Source organism: Podarcis filfolensis (assembly GCF_964270895.1).
Source record: "Podarcis filfolensis genome assembly, chromosome: 7".
Classification (NCBI taxonomy): domain Eukaryota; kingdom Metazoa; phylum Chordata; class Lepidosauria; order Squamata; family Lacertidae; genus Podarcis; species Podarcis filfolensis.
In genome coordinates this window covers 23,791,688-23,811,314 of record NC_139603.1, presented here as the reverse complement: position 1 = coordinate 23,811,314, position 19,627 = coordinate 23,791,688, and the positions used below count along the sequence as shown (strand labels likewise).

The following is a 19,627-nucleotide window of genomic DNA, read 5'->3' as shown; positions in this document are numbered from 1 at the left end:
TAAATGGATGTCAAATAATTTTTATTTGTTTCCCAAGTTTTTAACCAACAAATAGCTTCAAGGCAAAAGTGAGCATGTCATTTGCCAGCCTCCTAACTTGCCAAAACTTGGATTTCCAAGTAAAACAGATGCACACTCTCACTCAAGTGTCTGCCAACACAACCTGTTTTTTTCCCAGTTCCCCAGAAGAAAAGAAGGCAAGTATATGTAGCAAGCAATCAGCAGTCTGCAATGTACATGTGCGGTGGGCCATGTTCTTGCGCAGCTTGTGTGTTGTAAATGGAGGGAGACGACTGTTCCTTTCTTTCGCAGCGTAGTTCTTACAAATCTCTTTTAAATCAGAACATAAGGCAATTATAAAGGTGCTTTCTCAAAGCACCTCATCGCTCCCCAAGAGATGGTGCAAATCAATAACCTGTGTAAAGCACCCCACCTGCTGAACCGATAAAGAATTGCAATTCCATCATTCTGAAATTATAATGCTCCAGGACCATCACTGTTTGTTTGTTTTTTAAAAGAAGAATTTCCCCTCCTATTTCCAACTAAGCAGGGATAGGGAGTAGCCTCAGCGCCGTACGCGAATAATACTTGTGCCTGATTTTCTTTTTAACACAGGAGGAAAGTGACCTCAAGATAGACTGATCTCCTGAAACAGGTATTGCCACAACTAGTATTTTGTGGGCAAGTCCCTGATGTCTGCCTCCAGACTTGCATGCAAAGGAAGGGTTCAGAGGTACAGTACGTGATTTCCACAAGAAATCCCCAAAGAAAGAAATCCCAAGGCTGGGAAAGATTCCCATTTGAAACCACGGAGAGCCAGAGCCAATCTGGCTTAGGACCGCAAAACCTCAAGGATCACCTCTCCCCTTATGAACCAACCCAAACACTGCAACCATCATTGGAGGTCCTTCTTCATGAGAAGACTACGTATCCATAACCACACCTTGATTACAGAGATGACAAAGTGCTTTTGAGTTCTTCCAAGCTTCATGATAAACGCTGAACACCCATCTTAATGCACCTGCTCTATCTCTCTGTCTCTGACAATTGGAGAATCTTTGGACCCAAAGTTCCTAGAAGATGATGGATTTTGTATTTTTCATGTATTTTTAAAATTTTCATGTATTTTTAATCTTTTGCTGGAAGCCACCCAGAGTGGCTGGGGAAACCCAGCCAGATGGGTGGGGTATAAATAATAAATTATTATTATTATTGAATGCTCGGGAAAGAATCACTCTCTCCAAGAAATATAATCTAGCAGTTGCAGAAGCGGGGGAAAAGCAGCAGCAACAACTGGCGCTTAATCTGGAGTCATTTTGACATCAAAAAAATATGCCAATGCGCCTTATCTGCCTGTTAGACTGAGAGAGCAGCAGCTTGGCTTTTTATTTACCCGTTTTAAAAAAATTAAAACTTCAGTGTTGTTATTGGGTTCTTTTTTGTAGTTGTAACTTTTTGTTGATACTGTAAGCCATCCAGAGAATATTACTGGGCAGCCTATAAAATGTGGTAAACAAATAAATTAATGACACAGGAGTAGCAACTTCTTTTAAAAAAATATTCTATAATGTAAATAAGAGGCACTTAACCCGTTGGCATCTTTTACACTTCTAAAATAAAACCACACCTTTTCACCACAAATAATAGCAGTTTACTGCCACACTTTGCAACCTGCCCTCAAAATATTTAGGTATAAAGCCTTGCCTCCTAGCATGAATGCTTAGGGTTCCAGAAAACACAGATGCCAAAAAACTCGAATGTGTCAGTGTGGCAAAGAGGATGGGATGTTACACTTAAGACACTGGGTGACATTTGGATTTAAATCCTGTTCCACTGGGTGTCCTCTGACAATATATTATTTCAGCCTAACCTACACCACAGGGCTGTTGTGCGCAGAGTAAAACAGGACCTCCTCTTGAAGGCCAGGTCAAGATCCTTTGAAAAAGCGTGGGACAGAAATATGAAACTATGTTAAGTTATTCTAATGGGAACAAAAGCACACAGCCAGGATGGTCACTGCTTCAAAGCAAACGGCAAATTATCTTGAAGCAGTATTTTCGGTTACAACTGACTGGGGAAATGAATTCAACTATGTTAAAGCAAAATCTCTTCCTCAAACGCTAGGCTGGCTCAGTCTGGAGAGACTCCTACAGGAATATAGGAAGAGCCATTTCCCAGTCATTTTTCTTCTAGGCAAACCCAAAAGGCGTCAACGCGAGAATCAATAGCAGCAGAAAATTGCGTTGAGGGAAAAAAACAAAACGATCTGCGTGGAGATTATCACAAGCGCAACCCAACCTCACAAGAAATCCTTTGTCTGCTTCCAAACGGATCCCATGGCGCAGAGAGAGAAACTATTTCGGTTGTTTTTGCCTGAAACGATCATGCTGTTCCAGCAGGACAGGGATTTTCCAAGTACTCTAAATGAACGTCCAGGTTGCCATACGCCAGGCGCAGAACATTCAAGACCTTTTCTTGGATGAGCTGAACTTGTTCTGCAGGGCAGTAGTCATCTAAGCTAGATCTGTAATTAAAAAAAAAGGAGGGATTGCATGGAACAATGTTGTCGTTTAATCATCCCATTCTCATCGGTTTCTTTTCCAAGCCAGAATTTCAATGCCCGCACTAATGTTCCTTGCTCCCCAAGGTGACTTGGACCATAACCTCAACACATGCTTTTCTAGGCATGCACCCCAGTGAACTCTGTGGCCCATACTTCTGGGCAGAAATGCAGTAGGATTGCACTTTTGGGAACCAATAACCATTGCAAGAGACTAGGGCCCTGCGGGACTTGACATCTTTCCGCAGGGCCTGCAAGACAGAGCTGTTCCACCAGGCCTTTGGACAAGGCACAGTCTGACCCCCTCTTTCTGTAATCCTCATAGAACTCTAGCCCAATGGTTGCCATTAATTTGATTCTGAATTGATTTTAGAATGAACTGATTTGAGAATCTATTTCAATTAATTGATTGAGATTTTATGTAAACTGTGTTATTTTTACTGTTGTTAGCTGCTCTGAGCCCGGCTTCGGCTGGGGAGGGCGGAGGGCGGGATATCAATAAATTATTGTTGTTGTTGTTATTGCTATTATTATTAGGGGCTGGACTGAGGAGGAATAGTGGGGACTGCCCCCCCTTCTCCTGAACCCTCCTGAGAACAGGAGGACAGTACAGTGGTACCTCGGGTTAAGTACTTAATTCGTTCCACAGGTCCGTTCTTAACCTGAAACTGTTCTTAACCTGAAGCACCACTTTAGCTAATGGGGCCTCCTGCTGCCGCCGGAGCACAATTTCTGTTCTCATCCGGAAGCAAAGATCTTAACCCGAGGTACTATTTCTGGGTTAGCAGAGTCTCTAACCTGAAGCATATGTAACCCGAGGTACCACTGTATAGATTTAGAAGAGTGGTTTGCAGAAGGACATAGGTCAGAGGCGGCAGAGGGGAGAAGCTGGGAAATATTGGGAGAGAAGCAGCAAGCAGCAGCAGGGGAGACACTTGAAAAGACTCAGTGTCTTTGGAAAGCATTCCTGACCCCCCTCTCTCCCAGAACCAGGCGGGCATTGAGGGTGATACAGCAGAAAGCTCAGAGGCAGAAAGCTCAGCTTAGCTGATGCAGGGATGACACAGAATAGAAGAGATGGAGGGGCTTTACTCAGAGCAACCACCGTTATTCAGTGAAGTCGAACTTCCTTCATCCCTTTCTGTGAATGCTAACAAATTTACCGTATTTTTTGCTCTATAAGACTCACTTTTTCCCTCCCAAAAAGTAAGGGGAAATGTGTGTGCGTCTTATGGAGCGAATGCAGGCTGTGCAGCTATCCCAGAAGCCAGAACAGCAAGAGGGATCGCTGCTTCCACTGCGCAGTGATCCCTCTTGCTGTTCTGGCTTCTGAGATTCAAATTTATTTTTTTCTTGTTTTCCTCCTCCAAAAACTAGGTGCGTCTTGTGGTCTGGTGCATCTTATACAGCAAAAAATACGGTATGTGGTAAGGACTTTTATTGTTTCTCCGCTTCTTGGGTGCTACTGTGGGAGGGATCAGATTCCCCGAAGCTTGACAATTATGGGACCTGACACAACTCATTCTTTGAAATTGAATTGAAATGCTTTATTGTCCCTTGTACAACTTGTATACAGTGAGATTACACAAGCACCCCCCACTCGGCTCTCTTAGTCTTACTTCCCCTCGTTTACTGACGCACACCCACCAAACCTGACAGTCAGTTGCCCTGTTGTTATCTTTTCATTCAGCAGCCTAACAGCCCACGGATAGAAGCTGTTCTTTACCCTGTTGGTGCAACTAATCATGCTTCTATATCTTCTGCCTGAGGGCAGGAGATCAAGAAAGTGCCGGCCAGGGTGTGAATCATCCCTGAGAATTTTCCTCACTCTCCTGAGGCACCGTTCTTCCGCTATTTCATCCAGCAGATTCACGGGACAGCCCATAATATCTTGTGCTGTATTCACCACCCTCTGTAGGCATTTCCTATCAGATGATGCCAAACCACTGTGATGCAGTATGAAAGGACTAATAGAAAACTAATATTCTAATAGCAAACTACTCTGGTGGGCGAGGGTCAACAGGATTCGGGCCAAAACAGTACCCCCACCATATCTTACCGGGCTATCGTCACAAGAGTGGGCTTCGGCAAGTTCCTCAAGAGACGTTCAACGGCCTGCACCAGACTCTCAATTTCTTGCTCCGTGCTGACGTGGTGAGGAAGTTCGGAGTAATCGCATGTGAGCCCAGCCTGGTGGACCTGAAAGGTGGATTGCACAAAGTGGTTTGGCGCAGTTCTCTGAGCTGGCCTGTGGCACTAGTTCCGATACCAACGCAAACAGAAGACTTGGTTTGCTAATTTGGGCAAAGGGGCTGCATGCCCAGGCAGTGTGGTATAGTGGTTAGCGTGTCGGACTAGGATCTGGGAGATTAGGGTTGAAATCCTCACTTGGCCACAAAGCTCACTGGGCCAGTCCCTGCCTCTTAGCTTAACCTACCTCACAGGGTTGGTGTGTGGGGTTAAATAAAGAGGAGAAGAACTGTATATGCCACCTTGAGCTCATTGTGGAGAAAAGGGTGGGGTAAAAATGCAATAAATGAATGAATGAAACACAATTCAAAGTGTTGGTGCTGACCTTTAAAGCCCTAAACGGCCTCGGTCCAGTATATATGACGGAGTGTCTCTACTCTCATCATTCTACCCAGACTCTGAGGTCCAGTGCTGAGGGCCTTCTGGCGGTTCCTTCACTGCGAGAAGCCAAGTTACAGGGAACCAGGCAGAGGGCCTTCTCGGTAGTGGCACCAGCCCCGTGGAACGCCCGCCTACCAGATGTCAAAGAGAACTACTACTACCAGACTTTTAGAAGACATCTGAAAGCAGCCCTGTTTAGGGAAGCTTTTAATGTTTGATGCATTGCTGTATTTTAATATTTTATTGGAAGCTACCCAGAGTGGCTGGGGAAGCCCAGCCAGATGAGCGGGATATAAATAATTTATTATTATTATTATTAACAAAAAAGCTAAGATTTTCAGGTTGTGGCCCCTATCTGGTTCCATGGGCCCAAAGTACAGCCCTGAAATTTGATAAAACAGACTTACCATTTCATAATCGGGCGTTTCCATTCGGTTTTTCAAACTATGCACAAGCTGGACTAGAAGTTTCATCCTGTGATAACAAAATACACATGTATCATATTCTGCAAATGTTAGGAACGAGACTAAGAATGAGCCATTATGCAAATGAGGCTTGTTAGATTTCAGGCGTATTTCCACCCCCAGAATTTGGATAACTATTGCTGAATTCACCCATATATCTGTGTCAAGAACCAGGCAACAGCACACACACAAAAATCACTCAAGCATAATAATGTAATTTAAGTGGGTGTAAAATTGTTGTTTAGAATTATGCTGTGCCCGCTGACATCTTGCAGCTGAATATGTGAACTACACCAAAAAAACACTGCATTCTCCAAGAATGTCAAGTCCAGGTTCAACCCCCTGCAATGCAGGAATCTTTTGCCCAACGTGGGGCTCAAACTCACAACCCCGAGATTAAGAGTCTCCTGCTCTCCTGCCTTCTTTGTGTGCAATGAAGCTTCCTTTTCCTCTCTAGCCCAACCTCCCGAGGTGCACCTGAAAGATCAGCTCTGGAGGTTTGGGGTTCCCTCTGGAGCAATTTGGTGGGGTGCGCCATGCTGAAGGCTTTATGATCTCCGTATCATAAATCACTGGGTCAAGCAACACGTTTGCTTGCAGTTGCTTTAAAACAGCCCAGAACCAGCAGAGTAACACAGCTCCCTATCTTGGAAGCGAATTAGGGATCGGTGGCACACAAGAGGCAATAAGAACACTCCTGGAAGAGATAAATCTCAGCCAAGTAGTTGTTTAAGCCGGTCATAAAATGCGTAAGTTACAATATATAACAGGGGTGTCCAACTAACAAGAGACTGCAATCTACTCCCACTATAAAATGATCTACCCATTGGATTGACCAGAGTTGTTGAGGTTGTTGAGCTTTTTTTTTTAGGGGGAGAGAACAGAGTTGTTGTGCTTCCTCCCCCCCCCTTTGGGGGGGGGGGTCCGTCGCTCAAGATCACCAGGACCAACCATGGACAGCCTGCGATTGACTGGTAGAACGAAACTGACCAGTTGGACAGGCCTGATACTCCATTCCAAAAGAGTAAAGGGGAGCTTAAAGCCCATGTAAGAGTCTCTGTGTGAGTGCCTGGAGGCGGTTGGAGGATGGATGGCGGCTAACAGATTGAGGTTGAATCCTGACAAGATAGAAGTACTGTTTTTGGGGGACAGGGGGCGGGTGGGTGTGGGGGATTCCCTGGTCCTGAATGGGGTAACTGTGCCCCTGAAGGACCAGGTGCGCAGCCTGGGAGTCATTTTGGACTCACAGCTGTCCATGGAGGCACAGGTCAATTCTGTATCCAGGGCAGCTGTCTACCAACTCCACCGGGTGCGCAGGCTGAGACCCTACCTGCCTGCGGACTGTCTCGCCAGAGTGGTGCATGCTCTGGTTATCTCCCGCTTGGACTACTGCAACGCGCTCTACGTGGGGCTACCTTTGAAGATGACCCGGAAACTGCAATTAATCCAGAATGCGGCAGCTAGACTGGTGACTGGGAGTGGCCGCTGGGACCACATAACACTGGTTCTGAGAGATCTGCATTGGCTCCTAGTACGTTTCTGAGCACAATTCAAAGTGTTGGTGCTGACCTTTAAAGCCCTAGACGGCCTCGGTCCAGTATATCTGAAGGAGCGTCTCCACCCCCATCGTTCAGCCTGGACACCTCTCTTTGTCTCTTGTAGGAACTGTGCACGTCCAAAGATAAGTTTCCCCAGCTAGCACCCACTATAATAGACTCAATGACCAGCCAAAACTCTTGACTCTTCTTTCCGTTCATGCTGATTCTGGAAACGAATGCCTCTCAGTCATTCTCCCCCAACCTGCCAGCAGAACGCCAACCTGTGCCTACTCAGAAGTAAGCCCCATTGAATTCAATGGGGTTTACTCCCTGTTAAGTGGCGTCGGGCCTTGCTCACTGTGTGAGCCAACTTGCGGAACTGGCTGAAAAGATGGGGTAGAAATGGCTATTTAAGTTGTGTCCTAACATCTTATTCCGCTAGGCAGCTATCATGTTTTGTGGACAGACTGCCCTTTGAGCCTTTTTCAGGCTGGCAACCCATCTTTTAACTCTGATCTGCGACTGGGGGAACCCTGGCGGCTTTAAAAAGTTCTTATTTAACCCTCTCCATTCATCTGCCAACCCAAAAGGAAGCGACTCTCTTAGCTGCCACTTGAGATCCCTTACCCAGGACTCAAAGCCCATCTCTGCAGGTTCTCCTCCGTGTCATCGTCGCACAGGTCAGCAAAAGCTGCTTCGAGGTCTTCCAGCTGGTGGACGCGATTCTCAACACAGTCTAGCAAGTCCTCCTTTAAATATAAAAGCAGAGCAACATTGGGCGACAGAGGCTCTTCACTGGCGACCCAACTTCAAGGCCAGTTTCAGCAAAGTGTAATCTTGTTTGGATCTGGTGTAAATTTATGCTGGCTTGCTTTCTGACACCTTATGGGCAAGATTGATCCCCTAGTTACCAACCACCTGCCAGTGGTGAAGTGATAACTGGCTTCCCTGGTGCGGAGATTGAAAATTAAATCAGAAATTACCGTATTTTTTGCTCTATAAGACTCACTTTCCCCCCTATAAAAAGTAAGGGGAAATGTGTGTGCGTCTTATGGAGCGAATGCAGGCTGCGCAGCTATCCCAGAAGCCAAAACAGCAAGAGGGATCGCTGCTTTCGCTGCGCAGCGATCCCCCTTGCTGTTCTGGCTTCTGGGATTCAGAATATTTTTTTTTCTTGTTTTCCTCCTCCAAAAACTAAGTGCGTCTTGTGGTCTGGTGTGTCTTATAGAGCAAAAAATACGGTAAATTATCGAGGGGAGGGGCCGCGAGTGGCCTATAAATGCTCCTAAAATGGGAATGCCCTCAAACAAACGACTACCCAATTGAACCTAAACCTTACATAAATAAATAAAAATACCTCAAAATCCAAAGCAATTCGGGAGAGAAATTGCCTTGCGTGTGCGGGAATTAAAAAGGTGCCTTTTTATCTGTTTCCTCTTGGCAAACGGACTTTGGCAGATTAAACTCACAGCCGCGGCAAAACTCTGTGAATACTGAATAAACATTTTGCGAGGAAAACGTTTCATAGGCCCCGCTTCACAGCCGTCAGCTTGGCATAATCGCAGTCCGAGTTTGCCAAGTAATTTCCCCTCCTGTCTCTCTCCCTTCCCAAACACGCAGCTTATAAACTGAAGTAAAACGATACAAACTGCCTTTCACCCCTCCTCCTCCTTGAATGCATTGGATGGAACCATACATAGAATCACAGAATAACAGAACTGGAAGGGAACATGAGGTTCATGTAGTCCAGCGGTTCTCAATCTGTGGGTCCCCAGACGTTGTTGGACTACAACTCCCATCATCCCTGAGCTCTGGCCTTGCTAGCTAGGGGTGATGGGAGTTGTAGTTCAACCCACAAGTTGAGAAAGGCTGATTTATTCCAACTGCCTGCAATGCAGGAATCTTGCTCAAACCCACAACCCTGGGATTCAAAGTCTGTACCCACTGAGCTATCGCTGGCCCATACCTCTGACAAGTTGCTGTTAGGCTTCTTAAAACTGTACAATTCTTGTAAGATCTTGTACTCCTCCTATTTAAAAAAGGAAAGGAAAAAGGTGGGGAAACAAGAGCGGGGAGGTTATTCATAGCACCATTCTGCTGCTATTGCTGTAATGTGAAGGGCGGTTTTGCCTTTAGCACCTTCCTTTCACCCCTTAAACATTTCTACGTCCCGAAGAGAAAGCACAACAATCAAGCAAGGGAAACTCTTTTCGCTAACGTCTGCTTCCCAGATATGAAGCAAATATTAAGACACCATGGCACTAAGGATTTCTTTAAGCGGCTGCTGCTACAAATCTCTACATATGGTACAAACGAGACGAGATCTAGTCTTTCAAACACCATTATCTATTTTCTGTTTGTTTTTCTTCCTGGCTGTATTTCGCCTGCCAGTTCACCCATGCCTTTCCAGGAGCTGTGGTTCAAACCACCGAGCCTCTCGGGCTTGCCAATCAGAAGGTTGGCGGTTCGAATCCAGGCAATGGTGGGGAGCTCCCATTGCTCTGTCCCAGCTCCTGCCAACCTAGCAGTTCAAAAGCATGCTGGTGCAAATAGATAAGTAGGTATTGCTGTGGTGGGAAGGTAAACAGCATTTCCGTGCGCTCTGGTTTCCGTCAAGGTGTCCCATTGTACCAAAAGCAGTTTAGTCATGCTGGTCACATGACCCGGAAAGCTGTCCGCGGACAAACGCTGGCTCACTCAGCCTGAAAAGTGAGATGAGTGCTGCACCCCATAGTCAAATTTTACTGGACTTAACTGTCCAGGGGTCCTTTACCTTTTCCCAGGAGTCCTATCTGAGCATTCACTGAATCATGAGTTGGAAGCGACCCTGAGGAGGATCTTGTCCAACTCCCTGCAGTGCAGGAATTGTTACAAGACTGTAAACTGTGAGGGAGGGAAGCATCTTTTGGTCTCATCCAGACCTTCCCACTGTCCTCGGCTTTAACCCCGCCCACCCTGGGCTCTAAATTATATACAGCTGTACTCTGATTCTCGAACGCCTTAGGACTCGAAGGTTTCGGCTCCCGAACGCTGCAAACCTGGAAGCAAGTGTTCCGGTTTGCGAACGTTTTTCGGAAGCCGAACGTCCGACGCGGCTTCCGCTTGAGTGCAGGAAGCTCCTGCAGACAATTGGAAGCTGCGCCTTGGTTTCTGAACAGTATCAGGAGTCAAACGGACTCCCGGAAAGGATTAAGTTTGAGAACCAAGGCACCATGATGGCTGAGGAGAGGAGCCGAGAAGCAAGAGACAAGGGTTGGGTGACTTTCGGCTTTTGAAGTCGCGATGCATCACCAGCTGAACCTCGCAATCTGGCGATACAGCACAATGTTGAAGTAAGCTGCCTTGGCCCAACCCATGGGGCGTGGGGAGAAACTGCTGCAGCTCTCTCTCCCGACCCCCCCCCCCATCAGAGCAAGCCCTATGTATCTGTTGAGGGGCAGGCATCTGCGGACCCCTGAACAGATAAGTTTAAAGGAGCCCCCATCCCGCAAGCCAGAAGCGATTGGGGGGCTCCGTTTCACTAGAGGAAGCCCTGCGAATGGAACCTGTCAGGCTCCATCTGCAAGGACCCCTCCATCTTTTTTGGGGGGGGGGGAGCGGGTGAGTGGGATGTCTCTTTCTCCTGGAAGAAAGAGGTAACTTGCCCGCCCCCTGTACTGGCAAAGGCGGAGGAAGACCTGCAAACAAAGCCCATCCAAAATACTCTACTGTTGCCCCCTCGGCGGTCAGGTCCGCCTTGACCCCCGAACACACTTCAGGAGGGTGTTTTGGGGGTTACCTTTCCCCCCTCCCCCTTCTGCTGATGTTCAGGACTTTCCCAGAGTTTGTCAACCTGCCCCTCTTGCGTACTGCTTTGCCCCCACAATTAGTGGCACCGGAGCAGCAAAAATAAGGTAAAGGTAAAGGGACCCCTGACCATTAGGTCCAGTCGTGGCCGACTCTGGGGCTGCGGCGCTCATCTCGCTTCATTGGCCGAGGGAGCCGGCGTACAGCTTCCGTGTCATGTGGCCAGCATGACTAAGCTGCTTCTGGTAAACCAGAGCAGCGCACGGAAATGCCTTTTACCTTCCCACCGGAGCGGTACCTATTTATCTACTTGCACTCTGACGTGCTTTTGAACTGCTAGGTTGGCAGGAGCAGGGACCGAACAACGGGAGCCCACCCCGTCGCGGGGATTCGAACCGCCGACCTTCTGATCTGATTGGCAAGTCCTAGGCTCTGTGGTTTAACCCACAGCGCCACCTGCATCCAAGCAAAAATAAGAGGGAACCATAATTGAACACCGGGTGCTTTTAAAGGTATTTCCTCCATCGTTTTAACAAGGTTAACTGACCACAGGCTGCAGTCTGGTAGTTTTACCTGCGTGTACATTTCTTTGAAAGGGTTCTTGACGGAAAAGAAATCCAAGTCAATATCGAGAACATAAGCAGAGCCGTTCTGTATCGCTTGGAGGATGTGTTCAAGGAGCTCTGGCACTGGGTGGCCATCCTTTCGACCCCAGAGGCTGTCTGTTGTCTCCCGCACAGGGGTTCTGTTTTCGAATCCCCCAGCCTCTTTGCCTGCGCAGCTGTGGGCGAGGGGAGGAACGTCCTTCGACGAAGAGGCTGCTGAGGCGTTTGCTGCATCGCCCCCGCTCAACTTGAGCTTCTTAGCAGAAGGCACAGCTCGGCTTTCCTCCCGGGTGCCGGCGGCTTCCGACGGATCCACAAGGCAGACACTGAGCTGCAAAGACTTCTCGCCTTCTAGCTGGCCGGCAGGGACGTACAGACCGTCGGAAAGGAAGTAATCGTCTGGGCAAGTAACCCTGGAATAGCGACGACAGTGATTCTTAGCAAAGATGAGGATGCAAGAATGCAAAAAATACTTTGCTGGAACAGACTGAGGGGGCCTCACGTATGCTAGCGTTCCCTCTCCCAAAGTAGCCAAAATACAGTGGTACCTCGGGTTAAGTACTTAATTCGTTCCGGAGGTCCATACTTAACCTGAAACTGTTCTTAACCTGAAGCACCACTTTAGCTAATGCGGCCTCCTGCTGCCACCACGCCGCCAGAGCACGATTTCTGTTCTCATCCTGAAGCAAAGTTCTTAACCTGAAGCACTATTTCTGGGTTAGCGGAGTCTGTAACCTGAAGCGTATGTAACCTGAAGCATATGTAACCTGAAGTGTACGTAACCCGAGGTACCACTGTACTGTGAAATTGCTTCAAGATGTTTCATAGGAAGCAATTCATAAATGGAATTCAATAAACAAGTGAAACAATAATAATAAAAAGTAGCCAAACGGGTCTGGAATGTGCCCAAGAGAATGAAATTATTTCCATGCATAACCCTCCCAATGGCACAGCAATAAACTGCTGGCACATTTGCAAAGCTAAGCAGGGTCCGGTATGCTTTCAAATTGGATGGGAGACCGCATGCAGAGATTCCCGCATCCCTGCCAATTCTATAATAATTCTATAATTCCATACCAGCAGTGGAGGCTGATCTGGTGGGGCAAATGGGGCACTGCCCCATGAAACTCAGTCAGCCCCCAGCCACCTCCCAACTCCCTGACTTCCAAACTTCTTGCAACCAAATCAGAGTGCGGATCTGCCTGTCACTGGCTCTAACGCGAGACCGTTAAGATGGAACCACATAACAGCAGCCTCTGTATCTAACACAGCTTTAGAGAGATGCCGGCAATAGTTACCTTATGGTCGTTGTGGAGGTGTCTTTACCTACTAAGAAACGATGGGTGCCTTCTTCAATTTGCTGAGCCCAAGGTGGGTGCAGCCACAGGACGTGTGAAAAGTGCCCAGCATAGACGGCAGGCATAATCCAGTTTTCAATGCTTAGCTCACTGTAAGAGGGGGAGAAAGATGGATTGAGAAAGCTGCTCCTCTTTGAAAAGGTTGAGTACAAATGCCGTTGTAATAAAGGTGAGACACAGCCTGTGTTAAGAAGTGAACATTACTTAGAATGCTTCCTTTTTATATATATAATTTTTATTAAGCTTTCAATTTTATATTTCAAAATAAACATTTTCCAAACTTTAAAATATCCAATGACTTCCCTTCTCCTCCTCTCTCAGCCGCCATGCTCACTGGGTGAGCTTGTTCTCATGTTCTATTTCCTGCTCCACCAAGACGAAGCACCCTAAAGTTCAGAAAGAAGCTCAACAACACTCCAGCTCCCATGCAAAATGAAAACCGCATCTCCTCAAGGAGATGGATTGTGCGATCCTACCTGAACAGAGATTCTTTATCGAACACTGTATCCGCAGGCATGTTCACCGGTATAAGGAGGTCTGGATGAGAATCCAAATGGACAAAGCAGATGTCACTGGCAGGAAGATGCTTCGAACCGATGGCTCGGTAGATGAAAGGAAGAACCTGGAACAACAGGAGTAGAAGCGTCTGCAGAAGACTGGGGTGCAGAGTTTTGCAAGACACCCAGACGCTGTAGATCAGCAAGCATGCAGAAAATTCTATTTGGCTTTCTTTTTTTAAAAAAAGGATAGCTGGAACTTGTGGCTAACTCATTTGCCTTTATCGCAACCACAAGGTTACTCAAATGGCATTTTCCACAAGTTTAACAGCTCTTATTTCTAGGTAAGGCTGGCATTGCAGTAATAACAACCACAATAGTTTTATTATTTACATGCCACCCATCTGACTGGGTTGCCCCAGCACCAGACCTGTCGACGAGTACCAATGGACCTAATGCTTAGGATTGCCACAGGGGCAGAAAGGGCCCTATGGGGATAGTCTCTGCAATAGAACCGCTAACACATTTACAAAGCTAAGCAGGGTCAGATATGGTTTCATACTGGATGGGGGCCCGTGTGTTGAGATTTTCTGCACTGCAGCGAGCTGGACTCCATGACCCTCGTGGTCCCTTCCAACTCTACCATCCTGTGATTCTATGGACTCCATAGTGAAGCATGTGCACTGCATGAAGAATTGTTCAACCCCAGGCATGCAGGATTGTCTCCACGTAGAGCTTGCCTGTCAGTACAGATAGCTGGATGGACCAAAAACTTATACGCGGGACGCATAAAGGTAAAGGTAAAGGGACCCCTGACTGTTAGGTCCAGTCATGACCGACTCTGGGGTTGCGGCGCTCATCTCGCTTTATTGGTCAAGGGAGCCGGTGTGCAGCTTCCGGGTCATGTGGTCAGCATGACTAAGCCGCTTCTGGCCAACCAGAGCAGCACACGGAAACATCGTTTACCTTCCCACCGGAGCGGTAACTATTTATCTACTTGCACTTTGACGTGCTTTCGAACTGCTAGGTTGGCAGGAACAGGGACCAAGCAATGGGAGCTCACCCTGTCGTGGGGATTTGAACCGCCGACCTTCTGATCGGCAAGTCCTAGACTCTGTGGTTTAACCCACAGCGCCACCCGCGGGACGCATAGGTGTAGCCAATGTTTTTGTTGGGGGGATCAGAACCTGTTTGCTATGTATTTTGTTACTGATTTTTCCGGAGGCGCGGCTGGGAGGGGGGAGCTCCCTTGACTCTCCTCGATCAAGCGCGCCTCTTCAGATCGCACCATCAGCAGTGAAAGCTACGCATCGGATTTCCCCTTTCGCCCGCTGACCGTTTACCTCGTGATGATCCTCCACCACCCAGACAGGCAGCGCCGCGTACGCACGGAGGAGTCCAGCGGTCCCGCCGCCGCCGCGCTCCGCAGCCCCGCCGTCGCTGCTCATTGCTTGAGCGGCACCGAACGCGAAAGACTTTCGCAACGTTCGGGCCTCCGAACACCGGCAGGCGCGACGTTCCAAAGGCCGAACTCCGGCGACCGCAGCGTTCCAAAGCGAGAGGGAGAGCGCGCGCGCGGGGCAGGGGGGACACATCTGGACGTGACACGCGCGAGCATGGCGGGAAAGGGAGGAGGAGCAGAGTCCACCGGCGTCGCAAGCAACCCCGATAGCGAGAACATTGGCCGGCCGGGAAAAATCTCCGGGATGCTCTCGCCAGCCCGTGCACAGGACCACCCACCGCGTCCCCAACCAGCCGAGTTTCCCCCCCTAGTCGCCAGCAGGCATCTCTGCGAAACTGCCTTTCCGGCTTCGCTTTTGCTCCTCCTCTTAACTTTTCTCTTCCGGTGCGCGTGGTTTCCCACAATTTCCCCCACCCGTCTAGATCTGGGCTGCTCAGCCGGTGCCTGAAGTCTTGGTGCGAGGAAGCGACTATTGCCAGGTAACTCTCACGCTTTTGTTTGCAAAGAAGAGACATGCATATCAGGGGCGGAGTCAAACGGGGGGCGGTGGCAGGGCGAGGCAGCGCCCCTAAATCAATACAAGTCAATAAAAATACATAGCTAACGGAGGTTCTACCCTCCCCACGCAACAAAAGGCCAGCACCTTCCCCCACCCCCAACAAAAACCCTGGCTGCGCCCCTGATGGATATGCGGTGCTCTCGGATCTCGGCTGCGGTCTACATGCTTTCTGCTCGGAAAGAAGCGACCCATGCATTTCAAAGGAGGGTTTCTTTTCTTGCTCCCTGGAATGCTTTAGTAATAGAGCCGCTCAGCTCATAGTTAAGGATTTTGGTCCTGCTCATCCTCTCCCCTGCTGCGGCTTGAGGCCAGAAGCACATTCAGACGTGCATGTGGGTGACCCATAAACTACAACTAATCCAGAATGTGGCAGCTAGACTGGTGACTGGGGGCGGCCACTGAGACCACATAACACCGGTCTTGAAAGACCTACATTGGCTCCCAGTACGTTTCCGAGCACAATTCAAAGTGTTGGTGTTGACCTTTAAAGCCCTAAACGGCCTCGGCCCAGTATACCCGAAGGAGCGTCTCCACCCCCATTATTCTGCCCGGACGGCGAGGGCCTTCTGGCGGTTCCCTCACTGCGAGAAGCAAAGCAACAGGGAACCAGGCAGAGGGACTTTTTGGTAGTGGTGCCCGCCCTGTGGAAAGCCTTCCCATCAGATGTCAAAGAGATAAACACCTACCAGACTTTTAGAAGACATCTGAAGGCAGCCCTGTTTAGGGAAGTTTTTAATGTGTGACATTTTAATGCATTCTTAATCTTTGTTGGAAGCCGCCCAGAGTGTCTGGGGAAACCCAGCCAGATGGGCGGGGTACAAATAATAAATTATTATTATTATTATGAATTTATCTGAAATAACTGGGAATGAAAAGCCCTTTCCTGGGAAGTTGACATGGAATGATGGCGCCGTGACGAGAATTCTTTGGGACATCAGTGGTACACAGTTTTTAAATTTCCCTTTTTGGTTTCTTTTCAGAGATAGACAATGTCTTTCCATTCCGGGCGAGGGGGGTGCCCCCGAACCCGAGGAGGAGCCACGGCACGAACTTCGACTCCGACTTTCCGCCCCCAGAATTTGAGGCAACTCCACCCACAGCAGCCTTCAGCTCAGTATCAGTATGACCAGCCGACGGTGACCACGGCGGCTTACGCAAGCCCTCCCACCACGAGCTACATGCCTTCCAGGCCCGATTTCGTCCCGTACCCGCCGCCTATGCCCCCGTCGCCGCAGAACGCCATCTCCCAGTGTCCTCTGAGGCCGCCTTTCGCGGGCCACCAGGTCAAACAGAGCTTCCCTCTCCCTCCTTGCTTTCCACCGACTCCGCCCCCTGCCCCCAATCCCGGAAACCCTTCCGTTTCGACCAGCGCGGCGGGACAAAACGCGTTTCCTTACATGATGCCTCCTCCGTCGGTTCCACATCCTATGCCGCCTCCGATCATGCCTCAGCCGATTAATTACCAGCCTATGTACTCCCCTTCCTACTCGCAGCAGTCGTTCCCCCCTCCGAATTTCAACAGCTACCCACACAATGCAAACTCTTACCAGGGTGGCGGCGGCGGTGGCGGCAACAACGTCAGCAGCGGCGGCAGCAACAACAACAGCGGCAATTTCCGCAACCCTGGTCAGTATCCGATCGAGAAGTCCCAGCCTGAACGGAGGTCTCCGGAGCGAAGTAAACACTATGAAGAGCATCGCCACCGGGAACACGGGCACGGGGAGAGGCACCGCTCCACCAATCACGGCGATCGGCGGGATCGAGGGAGGAGCCCTGACAGGCGGCGGCAAGAAAGCAGTCGGCACCGGTCGGATTACGTCAGGGGGCGGACACCCCCCCGTCACAGAAGCTATGAATGGTACAGGTCAGCCAGTTTGACTCTTGCCAGGAGGCCAGGTTTGGTAGGGTGTGTTCAGCCACGGAGACAATTCTTTCGACGGAAAACAGTTGGCCTGGAGTTGCGTGCCGAGCTTTGTTGCTTAGCCGAAATTGTGCTCCGGGCTTCCCCGTCAAAGTCCCAACATTCACTTCCGGCACACCTGTGGCGATCACACAGGGTCCCCGGACGTTTGACGGTCTATTGACCCTGTGCCACCACTGTGATTGCTTTCTTCGCTGCCACCACTCCACTTCTCACGGGGACACACAGAGTCCAGACAGTTGTTAACATTAACAAATAATCAAGTTTATTTTTAAATGCAGGAACAAGCTTATGGTTTCAGTTAATTTTTCTTGGCTGTTTCTTAATCTTAGTTCCTAACAACTTCAAACTGATTATCCCCAACTATCTATCTGACTCCACCTAACAATTCTTCTCACTCTCTCACAATACAACTCTACCAACCCACACCTAATCCTCCCTCTTCCTTCTTCAACTCCCAAACCTCAACTGACTTTCAAAAACTCCCACTCTAACTTTTACTCCACCCCTTGCATTCCCACTGGCCAATCACATCACACATTTAACCCTTTCCTTATGACCCATCCTAAGAGGCAAACTCCACAACACCCCTTTCATGTGCATGTAGAGAAGGCCCCCCCCCCCCAAATTGTCATGAGTAAGAAGAGTTGTCTGTCTATAGCAGGGGTGCCCAAACTTTTTTCAAAGAGGGCCAGATTTGATGAAGTGAATGTGCGTGAGGGCCGACCAAAGTTGTTAAGCTTTTTTCAGGATTGAACTTGTTGAGCTTTTGTTAGGGTTAGGCTGGGAGGCCGAATTAGGCCCCCAGAACGGACTTTGGACATGCCTGGTCTATAGGTTTACTCATGGTTTGCATGTATTATGCAGTCCAACTGGTGTATTATTCGGTTGGAAATCGGAAGTCAAGAGATTGCCTTCTTTTTAGAAAAATAATAATAGTCATGCCTCCAGCCAGTGTTTTTTTCTACAAAAAGAGGTGCGGGAACTCCCCCTTTATTTTGACAGACAACCCTACGTTGTTGACCTTTTTTATGGGAGAGCCAAAGTTGTTTTAGGGGGAAAACAACACTTTTTTTGGGGGGGGGGGAGAATGCTTCTCCGCCTGAACGGCATGCAGTTGCTATAAGGGGGCAGGTACAAAGAGGTCCCGGAACGCACGAAAGAGTTAATGGAACTCAGTTTCTGTGAGTTGTGGCTGAAAAAAAGCCCTGCTTCCAGCTACCATGATTTTGGCTGTTGGATATAAAATGCTTAGCTGGAATTTTGTGCTATATGTAGCATCACTTGGCTAGAATTGAGCTACAGCGTTCTTTTGGGCTTAATATTTTTATTGAAAAGGTTTCAGTTATAAAGAAATAAAGGGATACAAAGAAAAAGATTTAAAAAGTAAAAATAAAAAGGCATAAAAATGTGTAGAAAGAAACAATATACGAGTATAGGCAATAGATGAAAAATACTCTACCTCATACATTCTTTGATAAATTTGATTATATTATCATAATACATATGTAAATATGAATAGTCTACTGCATTTTGTATAAACTCATTCCAAATATGGTCATATGTGTCCAAACAAAGTCTTCGTTTGCAAGCAGTCTGTTCATAAGTTGCAAATGCTATCATATGGCTAATCTATTTATTAAAGGGGATCATATCTTTATTCTTCCTGTTCATCAATAGAGCATGTAGAATCCCATTTTTGTTGTCCCGTTGTTAACTTCCAACACAATAGGTATATAGTTCAGAAGAATATTCTCCGCTGAAAATTTTAGCTTTTTTAGGATGCTCATAATTGAGAATGAATAGTTTGTTTCACATGTTTGCCTTAAGTCTCCTGCCTTCTTCTGTGGTCTCTTTCAAATGTGAGCACTTTTGAAGGAGCTCAGTTTACCTGTGGGAAATCCTTTGATGATCCCTTGTGACTGGCTTGAGAAATAATACCGCTTTTCAGCTTGTTTCATTATAAACATCACTTGTTCAGGGCCGGCCCTACTATTAAACAGACTGAGGAGGCCTCCTCAACTTGCCCTTTGCCTCGGGCAGCAAAATGCCTTGAATGGGCCTGACCTTGTCTGAGTCAAATGCGTTGATTGTTGCTTCTTGTAAAATTGTTTCATTGATTATTTTTTTAAAAATGATGAGTTGAGAGAAATAATTGGGAACATTGTTTTCTGGAGAAAATGTACCAGGAGAGGAGGACAGGTTGCATAACATCTGCTGATGTACTTTCTATCTCCTGGTCTCCC

General features: G+C 48.0%; 2 protein-coding genes across 3 annotated transcripts in view; one reads left to right on the top strand and one right to left on the bottom strand.

Moving 5' to 3' along the window:
- Positions 1-15,034, bottom strand: LOC310767078 (UPF0489 protein C5orf22 homolog; the record flags this gene model as incomplete). The annotated part of the gene is made up of 9 exons (XM_083623928.1): positions 1-2,524; positions 4,620-4,759; positions 5,599-5,665; positions 7,821-7,942; positions 9,160-9,222; positions 11,553-11,997; positions 12,883-13,032; positions 13,419-13,564; positions 14,783-15,034. The coding sequence occupies 9 exons, from the start codon at positions 15,032-15,034 to the stop codon at positions 2,383-2,385; spliced, it is 1,527 nt and encodes a 508-aa protein (XP_083480054.1). The 3' UTR covers positions 1-2,382.
- A 245-nt stretch (positions 15,035-15,279) lies between these two features.
- Positions 15,280-19,627, top strand: part of DROSHA (drosha ribonuclease III) — an 81,167-nt gene continuing 76,819 nt past the window's right edge. The window contains exons 1-2 of one of the 2 annotated variants that reach the window (XM_083623700.1): positions 15,280-15,380; positions 16,441-17,318. In XM_083623700.1, the coding sequence (XP_083479826.1) occupies positions 16,450-17,318 (869 nt within the window). In that variant the 5' untranslated portion in view covers positions 15,280-15,380; positions 16,441-16,449. Of the gene's footprint in view, positions 15,381-16,440; positions 17,325-19,627 lie in introns of both variants that reach the window. The other variant, XM_083623699.1, reaches the window with a different exon arrangement.